Genomic DNA, 11520 nt, shown 5'->3' with positions numbered 1-11520 from the left:
CTTTAGTACAGAGACAGGTTAATACCAGCTACAGCTATCGGTTTTGTCTCGCTTTAAACAAATACAACTACAGTCCATTGTTTAGACCTCTATATAGACACAGGAACCAGTTCATTTGGGCAGGAGCCAGTGACCTTTGTTCCTTGGAAGATGCCAGGCGACTGTGGTCCGGTTGGGAGGTGTTTTATCTCAAACTACAGGTTGATTATTTATTGAAGTCCTAAGAAAAAGAAACACTCGTGTTGCACTCGGTTCACCTCTGGAGGCAAGAATATGACAAATACATATACAGCAGTGGTTCGCAAACTTTTTTTTTATTTGAAGGAGCCCCATAACTCTGAGTGTACTAATGGATGAAACCAAATGGAGGGTCCGTTTGGTTCCATTTGTACATTCTCAAAGTTACAGACTTATATGGGTCCATTTAGAACCCCCCCCTCAAGGAACCCTGAGGGTCTCTGGATCACACTTTGAGAACCACTGTTTTGTTTATTATAGCTAGTAGTTTTAGTTTGTATAGTATGCATTAGCACCACTTAACCATATGAAACTTAGTGCCTGTATTCTGGGGGCAAACATTCTATGAAAATAGCAGATCTACAGGTTCACAATGCGTTGTGATTGGCCATTTTTTGGCAAAGAGATTTGGTGTGGAGGGAAAAAAGGAGGGAGGCCTAGTATAAACACCTGGGGAACTCAGTTTAATCACGTATATAAGGTTTAAGTGGTTGTGCTTGTGACCTATTTTCAGAAAATGGCAAAAAATAGCTAACCTACTATTAGTGAGGAACAGGAAAGAGATGGCAAATACAAGTCACAAAATAAAAGTCCGGTTTATTGTCAAACAACAAACGCACATACATCAAAACAGGCCGTCATAAAACAGAAACAAAAAAACAAAAAAAAACAGAACAGAGAAGTTTGCTGACAAAATAAAAACATAACGCGAATAAAAGAAAAAAATACGTCTCCTTCTCTTTGGCCTTGCCCCTCCCATACAAACAAAACTAGTTATGGTACAACTAAAGTAAATACAGAAAACGTTTTTTTACTGGAATGCTCTGAGTTCAACGCGTAGGTTTTTCTTTTCTTTAACGGTTTACCATTTTTTTCCTCCTTTTTTTTTTACATGTCGTCTAAGTTATCTGAGATATCGTAACATGGTCAACCAAGTTGTTAAAATCTGTTCGTAAAGAGAAGCACCGACCGATTTTGGTCTCCGGAGAGGATCACCCGCCGCTGAGAAGGCTGAGACCCCATGACCCGACCCCCCAGCCCCTAACAATATGTACAAAAATATAAAATGTAAATAAAAATACAAACAAATTCATCCTTTTTGTGGTCGTTTTTTTTTATCGTTGAGAGGGTTGAATCCTGGTTCTTGCACTGCTGTGGCCTCGGCTCCTCCTAGGAAATTCATGTTGTCGCGGTTTGAGGGGAGAGTTGTGTTGAGTGAGTGAGTGTGAGTGTGAGTGTGAGTGTGAGTGTGAGTGTGTGTGTGTGTGTGTGTGTGTGTGTGTGTGTGTGTGTGTGTGTGTGTGTGTGTTGAACTCTACTTGCTAATGACCATGTTTCATTATACTTTTTTTTCTTCTTTTTTTTTTCTTTTTTGACTCAGTCCTCCAGCCCCTCCACCTTTGGACAATCGAAAAAAAGGTCAAAGATGAAGAACCAGGAAGTGGGTTCAGCAGGATGGCAGGGAGGAGGTAGACGCATCAATCGTCATCATCGGTCTTCTGCTTCTTGGTTTCCACGTCGTCCTGCGAGGGAGAAACACACAAAGACTGGTCAGATCTCCAAACCACCTCCAAACGGACCGCCCTCTGCCTTTATGTGTTATCCTTTTAGCATAACTTTTGACAGTACATGTACTGTTAACAATCTTGTTAATAAAGTATCCAATCAATCAATCAATCAAAACTCCAACCATGACCCCTCCCCCCTCCTTCCCCCTCCACTCACCTCATCATCATCGTCGTCATCCTCTGCCGCCCGTTTTGTGCCTCCCTCGACCTCGTCATCATCATCTTCATCGTCTTCCTCGTCGCCTGCAACAAACAAACGGTTTTGACCCGTTTAGTCAAGGTTCTACAGAAGGTCAAAGACCGGGCCGGATCCGTGTTTATGAATATCAAGGACATAACAAATCATCTTTCTTACGCACCTTCTCCCTCATCTTCCTCGTCCTCTTCATCAACTTCCTCCTCATCATCCTCGTCTATCTCTGGCTCGCCATTCTCCTCGTTCTCCTGGGGGGGTTGCATACACAATTTAAAGTGATTATTATGTAATACATCGTACACAGTAAAATGTTACTTTATCTGTCTTAAAAAGATGTATTAATTATCTGTTTGTAGTTTACAAATGACTGTGTGTACAAATAATCACATTTGACCACTTTCTGAGTTAAAAAATGTACAGTGAGATTTCACTGTGTACAAGCTAAATCCTCTGAGTTGTAAGTTGTAAGTCACCTTTCCATTGGTGGCAGCCTTTTTGCCGTTCTCCTTTTCTAACAACTTCTTCTCCTTCAGCTCCTGTAGCAGGGAGAAGGAAACAAGAGTGGGTTAGAACCGTTAGAGAAACATGTCGGAAGAAAAATATAAAACAGCTAAACAAGTATCAACAACAACAATCAGCCATAAAAAAAAACTGAGTTATTCTCATTCTATGCATGTCAGAAGCAACCTGGCCATTAGAGGGGGTTGATGTTTATATTGTTTGGGGGTTTAAAGTTGACGAAACTAGTCTAAAATTAGAGAACTGTGAAGTGTTCAAGGCCTCCAGCTGGATGCTAAACATTCTTCCCATCTCCTCAAGGCCCTCTCATTTAAGCAGCAGCAGCACTGGCCGCTGCAGAGATTTGCAGCTTCCCCCTTCCTGCCTGCCTGCCCTGCCTCCCTCCCGCCCACTTCATCCACTTTAATGTCGTGTAATCTGATACTTTGATGTGTCTCGGGGGGCACTCTGGGTATTGTAGTTCGATAGGTTTCGTCAGCGCCATATGTCACAAGACACGCCCGGGGAGGAACACTGCAATACCCAGGGTGCATAGCTCAATTTAAATACAAGCGCAGCAGAAAGAAAAAGAAAAGAAAAAAAAACCCAGCAAGCAAGCGCGACGCTGGCCGATTTAACTGAGGGCTTAAAAGGACAATAGAAGACGACACACATGGCCCCTCATAAGAACACGACGCGCACAGACCGGTTCCACGGTCCACACACAGTAATAATAACCTCAACACGATGGAAAAATAAACCTCCATCATCATTCAGAACCGCCAGGAAATAACAGAAATGTCTTTCACGGGGCTTCTATTTATAGGTTTCGCGCACAAAAACGGCCCCCGTTTTTTTTGGGTTTCCTTGTTTTGTTCGAGCCGCCCGTCAGTGTTGCCATGTCAGCTATTATAAGCGACTTTGGGCTTCTTTTTCTGTAAAGTTGCTTGTAAAAATTGGTTGTTGCAGGTTGCGTTTTTTTTTAAAGTGTAGTTGCTTATTTGGGCTTGCTTCCACATTAAACTTTTTTTTTTTTTAAACCAATGGTTCTCAAATATTTTCATAAATGTTTTGTGCCAGGGAGCATTTGTTAGAATGTTTAAAAAAAAAAAAAAACTTAAAGACTTTTTGAAAATAGCAGATCTACAAGCTCACAACGCGTTGTGAGCTTGTAGAAATCGGCTATTGAGGCATATAGGTTTAAAGTGCTCAAGTGGCCCCTAGTTGCTTCTTTTGGGCTTGTTTTCCTAGACCTGGTTGCTCATTTCTCTCACTAAACATGGCAACGCCGCCGCCCGTGCGTGCACGTATAGGCTCACCAACACCACCAACACGGCCACGGCATGGCACGCACACAAGCTAAAATAAAACGCTTTTTTTAAAGGATTCATTTACATAATCCCTCATCCTTTAAGCTGTTTATCAACACAATCCACACCTCCTCCTCTTATTAAGTCTTTCTCAACTTGGCACACAGAGAGCGTGTTCAAGCGCACAAGTTCGATGCGTAATGCCCCCCCCCCCTCCTTCGCCTCCAGGCTCTACCCAACCGTGCGCAAAAGCGCGCTTGTGCGTAAAAATGAATATAACAATAATGACGATGTATGTGTGACTATAAATAGCCAGAGGGGTTTAAGGACGAGACAGACTTTCAGCCTGGGATATTAATAGACGACATTAATACTAAACGACCTTAAAAAAAAAGAGAGAGAGAGAGATAGAGAGAGAAGAATGAATACAATTCGAATAGCTCCGTAGTTTATGTACATAGAACGGAGAGTGAAACCCGGCGTCACTGCGCACCTTACCGCGGAGGGAAAGTGATATCATCTCTCTCTCTCTGCGTAAACTTTTCCCTCGAGACATGAAATCATGTTCGAAAAAATGTAAAACACCAAACGGACGCGGAAGGAAGCAAACCCCAAGCGGTGCGCTCGGTGAGAGTGTGTGCCCGGTGGACGAGGAGGGTTGCGCGGGGATACCAGCGAGCCGGAACGCCGGACGCATTCCTCCGGGGATCTCTCTCGATCAATCATCACGGTTGACGTGATCGTTCCCCCGCCATGTGAAGTATAACACTATAGCTGATGATCCTGAGTCTTGGGTTGGTATTTATTTAACCCGAACCGAACATGGGGAGAACAGAACCCCCCCCCCCCCCCCCGTCGATCCAAAGTTGACATTGGACACATTGATTTGGAACGCTATACCTGTCCATTCAAACCAGGATCACACGCGCACACACGCGCACACACACACACACACACACACACACACACACACACACACACACACACACACACACACACACACACACACACACACACACACACACACACGGAGCCGATCGACCCGGCACGGCTGCAACTGCAAGCCGGTGGAAGTTCACACACCGAGACTCTCAACACACACACACACACACACACACACACACACACACACACACACACACACACACACACACACACACACACACACACACACACACACACACACACACACACACACACACACACTGACACACACACATCTGATCCCCGGTTCTGATCACACCATCCCCGGTTCAACACCCCCGGTGCAACACAACCATCAAGTGAAACGACGGAACGGTCATTTGCATAAGTGTCTATTGTAAAGACTAGCTCATCCATGAATTTCCATTTTAAGAGGGGCGATTGAATTGAATGAAATATAGGTGCGAAATCCACGCGCAAAAATGACATTTGTTATGGGAGTGTGAAAACGCTATGGATTGTTGTTGTTTGGATGTGATCGGGCTCACGGAGGAATGGACACGCTCGTATAAACAAAGAACCGCGCGCAGACTGTCTGTCGGTGTCCGGGGAACACAATGAGATGCCCCCCTCTTGTTTCTATTCTGCGGTGCCCCCGTGATCCGTTACACTGTAGCATTTATACATACACATACACACACACACACACACACACACACACACACACACACACACACACACACACCCACCCACCAATCAAACACCAAAACAGGTTAATGTTTCAAAAAAATCCCCAAAGTATCCAAACATGTTTATAGCCCGAGTTCCAGTGTGTTGCTTCCGATCCAAGCGCGACACGGACGTAAAAAAGGGAAAATATCTAGGTTATACAGTCTGCAAAACGGTTCACTTCTATCAAATGAAAAAATGAAAAATATATATATTAATAAAATAAACAAATCTTACCTTGGCGGTGAGTTCTGCGCCAGAGTCAACTTTTGCTTTTGCTTTTGTGTCTGCCATTTTTTCCTTTTTTTTTTCTCCAATCAAATAAAAAGGACGGTTGGTAGAAACGAGACGCTGAATAATAAAGTATAAATCCTCTTTCTTTTTTATGGATCAGGCTATATTGTTGCCAGTGGGCAGCGCTCGAGACGAGCCGCGGCTTTTAATATAGGCTGGTGGGCGGGAACAAAGAGGCGGATGGGGCACTCCAATTGGCCGAGACGCGCCCACGGGGGCGTGTCCCTTGCGCGCCGTCGCGCACTGGAACAATGGATAGCATTTCTAAACCCGGAGGACACACCCCCCTCCGTCCCACACTCTCAGAATTTGAGTGTTAATTTAACCATTAAATAGTTTCAATTTAACCCTGAGTGTGTGGAATGGAACCAAATGAACCCTTAGGGGTCCATTTGGTTTTTGCACACTCTCAGAATGTGAGTGTTAATTTAACCATTAGAGTTTAAATGTAACCCTGAGAGTGTGCGGAATGGAACCAGTTTTGCACACTCTAAATGTTACAAATGGATACATTAAGGTTTTTACTGGGTAGTAGAGGACGACTGTCTCTCTGGGTTTAATTAAGACCACACATTTTACAGTGTATCCTTTTCTCGACAGAAAAAAAGGAAAAAAAACATTCAAATGTGATGTTTGGGTTCTCGGACCGTCGTCGACGGCGGCGAGAAAAGCAGCGACGGAGGAGGGGGGATTTAAAATGAACGGTTCCTTTGTGGTCCGGTTTAAACCGAATTCTCCTATAAATTATTTTAGTAAGCCTCGGTTCAGTTCGTTTGACGTCGCATGACAGTGTGATTGATTGATGTTTGATCTTTGAGTCACCAAATGGTCGACGACTAACCGACACAGACAGACAGACAAGACAAGACGGACAGACCAACCGCCTAAAAAGCAACACGGATTTTTTTTTATTTTAAATAAAGTGTCAAGTCTGGGTGTAAAAATGCTCACAGTCGACGGAACGGCTGTTAAATAATTATTCTGGTAATTAATTTTGGTTCGACCGTCGTTATTAATTATGGCCATTAATAATGACGGAAAGTTATGATAATGAATGAATGCAAAACTGCGGAAGAAATTAAACACCGCCGTCATCTTGTTCCATTCTCCTCTTCACTTCAGTCCACAGTATGAAGTGCTATCGGGCCCCGCCCCCTCCAACTCGCGCGCGCGACCGTGTTTGAAACTACCTCCCTCCTCCCAAGCGCGCTCCCTTTTGCGTGCGCGTTTGTCACACGCACGCGGCTTGGCTTTTTTTCCTCCTGGGTTGTTGTAATTTATATAATACACTATCAATTCGCTCGCTGTGCGCCAAGGTCGATCCAAATACGCGCGCGCGCATACACACGCGCACGCAACCTGCTTTTGCCTCGAACGGAACCAGTCTCTCTCTCACACACACACACACACACACACACACCAGCAAAAGCAGCACTCGACAAGCTTTTTTTTACGCGCGGTCGTTAGTTTCTACACAATAAAATCCTCGGCGTTCGTTCGTATTTTAACTGTGTGAGAGTGCAACACAAAATGGAACCAAACGGACCCTTTTTACGGTTCCGTTTGGTTCCATTTTGTGTTGCACTCTCACACAGTTAAAAACGAACGAACGCCGGGGATTTTTTTTAAAGTGCGTTGTGTGTGTCAACACAACAGGCAGCATTATTTTTAGTGCAGTTACACACGGTGCGGTGCTCGTGGCCTAATTTCCTCACGTCAACCCCCCCCCCCCATTGTTAGAAAGAAATCCTCACAAAATAAAAGCAGGAGTCAGTCAGTTTAGTGAGCGAGACGACCAGTGGCCGAAAAAAGTATCCTACTCAAATTCTTTACTTCATTAGAAGTATCAATACTGCAATGTAGAAATACTCTGTTACAAGTACAAATCTGGAATTCAAAATGAACATGAGTAAAAGTAGGCTACAAAAATATTGGTATCAAAATGTACCAAAAGTAAAAGTACTCATTATGCCAAGTAGCCTACAGTTTCACAAGTTATCAAATGTTATAAATTGTATAAACATCTTTGGAAAATAGCAGATCTACAAGCTCACAATGCATCACATCGCGACGTTTGTAGATCGGCTATTTTCAAATGGCCGAAATGGGTTGAAGTGGTTAATGTATTGTGTAATAATAATAATCAAAATCTTCTATAAAGTAACTAGTAAGTTAAGTTCTCAAATAATTGTAGTAAAAGTACAATATTTGCCTCTGAGAGGTAGTGGTGTAGAAGTAAAAGTACTGAAAATTGGAAATACTCCAGTAAAGTAAAAATATCTCCAGTACTTAAGTACAGTACTTGAGTAAATGTACTTAGTTACTTTCCACCACTGGAGACGACGCATGCGACGGGTGCGTAAAATGCGTAAAAGGAAAAGGTGCTCGTGAAATTCACAAGCAGATCTCAATGTAGAAACCAAAAGGGGAGGAAAAGTAAAAAATAAATAAAACCACACATTAATCTTATTATGTTTCCTTTACCGATGGTCATAGACACACATGGCTTTTTAACAACAACACAAAAAACGCTTGAATTATGAGTAGGTTGGTGAGGAACAAAGCGCATGCAGGATGGATAGACGGGTGGCAGTGTTTCCACAAGTTGCCAGGTTTTGTGAGACAAACAAGCAAACAGGTCTATGAAAACAAGCCCAAAAGACGCGTCATGAGCCCTATATATACAAACAAAATGAGCTATTTGAAAATAGCCAATCAAAACAACTTGTAGATCTGCTATTTTCAAAGAAAATCTTGAAGAAAATGTGAAAGATTTGTAATATTTCTTTTAAACATTTTAACACCACAAATCTTTAATGGGGGTCCCTGTCATAAAATGTTTTCAGATGGGGCCCCCATCTGAAAACTGTCTGCAGGACCCCCAGTGGGGGGTCTGCAGACAATTGGGGTTCTTGACATAAAACTGTTTGATAACTACTGGTTTAAACAACATGAAGCAATCCCAAATAAGCAACTAGCCTATACTTTAGAAACCAGCCCAAAAAACCGCAACCCGCAACTACCAATATTTCCAAGCAACTTTACAGAAAAACAAGCCCAAAGTGGCTTATAATAAGCCGACATGGCAACGCTGACGGGTGGATGGATGGATGGGGGGATGGGGAGCGATTTACACTTCGCCGTGCGACGGTTGAAAACAGCAGAGCTACAAGCCCACAGCGCGTGGCTGAGGCCCCCCGCCGTGGGCTTGTGGGTCTGTTGTTTTCGAGGCGCGCGACACCGTCGTGCGTACGGAGCATAGATCCGGCTTTAACCCACATTCGACATTCTACAGGGATGACGCACGCGGCCGCCGATTGGCTGAAACAAACGGAGTAAACACGGCTTCGACGGCTCCGCGGCGGTGATTGGCTGCAGCGGGTGCTCGTCAATTCAAAGAGGTTTAGGTGCCCGGTCTTCCGCAAAGCGCGGGGACCGGATCATGGATTTGGATTGTGGATCCTTCCTTATGCGTTTGAATGCAGTCCTTTCACTTCACACACAATCCACAGTGGTGGACAAAGTAGCCTATATACTCACGTGAATACTCATGTATTCAAAAGTACAAATTACGAAGCATATTTTCTTTTTAGTATCAAATGCATTGCTGTATTAACATAACATTTCAGTATATAGATCTGCCATTTTCACTATAGTTGAAAAGGGGCTTTTATGTGGTTAATTCATAATGTATTTTTGTTAAGTTTGGGTCCCAAGAGTCCCTTCCTAGGAATGAAGTGGAGTTAAAAGTACAATATTTCTATTTGAAATGAAGCGGAAAATTGATTGATTGATTGAATACTTTATTAGCAGTTTGCAAAAAAAGCACAGGAAAGTAGCCTACAGTTCAATACAAGGTCTGCTAAGAGGATTTTAAACCCAAGAAAGCCTATGGCTTGTTTCCATTGGGGTCCTCTGTACTCAATTCACAGGAAAAAAAAACTCCCAAAATGTACTTAACTCAAGTAAATGCACAAAATTACTTTTTCTTTCCATTCCGTTCACAGGCTTGCCTCTGGTTGGAGTGAGCCTAGCTACTGCTACCTTGTCTCTGGTGGTGGTGCCATTTGTTTATTGTGCGTACCGGTAATTGCTTTTTTTAAGAAACCAAATGCTTCAATGTTGCATTGTGCAGCGCTATCAAATATTTAGGTGCAATTCACGAGAGAGTCCGACTTTCGGTAAGTGGATAGGCCAGCTCCTCAAAGACTGGTTGACCCACCCAGGACAGACACTTTGTTAAATTGTAACAATTACACGTCTTCTACAAGAGCATCTGGTCCTGTCCATTAGCAGTGTGAAACTGGAGAGGATTTATAACCCCTCGCAAGGACATAATTCATAGCAATCCACCCGAAATCACTTTGTAATAGTGTTGCTGTCGGGTGGAAAACCTCATATGTCCAAAAAACAGTTACTTTTCAGGATTCAAATTCACAAATAACAGATCTACAAGCTCAATGCTATATTTTTTCTACTTAGCTACTGTAGCTTTTGTTTAACACTGTATGATTAACTAGGGCATTCATTTACAAAGAAAACCATAAAAAGTAAAAAAAATAATAATATATGGAGGTAAGAGGTTTCTGCCCGACAACAACGATATGTAATAGGCCTCTGTGATCTCAATATGTACTCTTGACTGCTACCTTGTAAACTATGCATCATGTAATCTATATTGCCTAATACCTGTACATGCAATTACTTACAAATTACCGACCGGATTATATCGTCTCTGTCGGGTGGAAACCTCATATGTCCAAAACTGTTACTTTTCAGAATTCAAATTCAAAAATAGCAAAAGTAGCAGATCTACAAGCTCAAAACGCATCGCTTTCCGCCATATTTCAAGCTTGTGGATCTGTATCCTTTTGATGATTTTGTGTGATGCTGTAGTACGATCAAGTAGGGCGTTAATTTACCACCCAAAAAAAACACAAAAAAGTTAGAACATGGAGATAGGAGGTTTCTGCCCGACAGCAACGATATGTTAATGTTATGTATGTGCTGTCTAATAGTACTGAATGTTTAACGCATAGCCCACTGTCTCTGCAGTGTCCTGTTGTGTCACTTGAGCCCTGTATGTTCATGTATGTATGTATGTATGTATGTATGTATGTATGTATGTATGTATGTATGTATGTATGTATGTATGTATGTATGTATGTATGTATGTATGTATGTATGTACTGTATGTATGTATGTATGTATGTATGTATGTATGTATGTATGTATGTATGTATGTATGTATGTATGTACTGTATGTATGTATGTATGTATGTATGTATGTATGTATGTATGTATGTATGTATGTATGTATGTATGTATGTATGTATGTATGTATGTATGTATGTATGTAGCCTACTAGTCTTGCATCAGCTGTTGAGCATTTATTCTAGATTCGTTTTCTTTTTGCCAATGTTAATGCAATATAACTAGTACATCTGCAGTGGTTGGAGCTGGTCTCTCCATTCTTCCATTGAAACATTTACACCCTGGTGCAGGGGGCGTCGTTACACGGGGGCTTCGGTGGCTATAGCCGCCAATAAAAAAATAAATAAAATTTTAATTATATATCTATAACCCTAACCTAACCCTACCCCTAACCCTAAAACCGAAATAAAGTACGCGTCTGCCCTGGTGTCACGTAGAAAGGGATCAACACGTCTCGCAGTCCTCTGATCGGATATAACTTCTCGTCAAGCGGAAACTAGGGCTATCACGATTGCAAGTTAAGTTGACGATTAATTGTCACACAAATAAT

At 42.4% G+C, this 11520-nt stretch overlaps 1 protein-coding gene and 1 long non-coding RNA gene across 2 annotated transcripts; one reads left to right on the top strand and one right to left on the bottom strand.

Annotated features, from left to right (window-relative positions):
- Positions 1-305: 305 nt before the first annotated feature.
- LOC308094520 lies at positions 306-1671 on the top strand. Its single transcript, XR_013933956.1, has 2 exons — positions 306-1447; positions 1480-1671. It is a non-coding gene; the product is annotated as an uncharacterized lncRNA (long non-coding RNA).
- Positions 815-5896, bottom strand: ptmab (prothymosin alpha b). Its single transcript, XM_080441243.1, has 5 exons — positions 5700-5896; positions 2475-2537; positions 2165-2249; positions 1963-2048; positions 815-1760 (listed from the first exon to the last, which is right to left on the bottom strand). The coding sequence occupies exons 1-5, from the start codon at positions 5754-5756 to the stop codon at positions 1716-1718; spliced, it is 336 nt and encodes a 111-aa protein (XP_080297369.1). The 5' UTR covers positions 5757-5896; the 3' UTR covers positions 815-1715.
- Between the last annotated feature and the right edge of the window lie 5624 nt (positions 5897-11520).

The sequence above is a fragment of the Gymnoscopelus braueri genome (genome assembly GCF_963280865.1).
Source record: "Gymnoscopelus braueri genome assembly, chromosome: 10".
Classification (NCBI taxonomy): Eukaryota; Metazoa; Chordata; class Actinopteri; order Myctophiformes; family Myctophidae; genus Gymnoscopelus; species Gymnoscopelus braueri.
The sequence above is the reverse complement of the archived record's forward strand: the minus strand, read 5'-3'. Positions and strand labels throughout refer to the sequence as shown.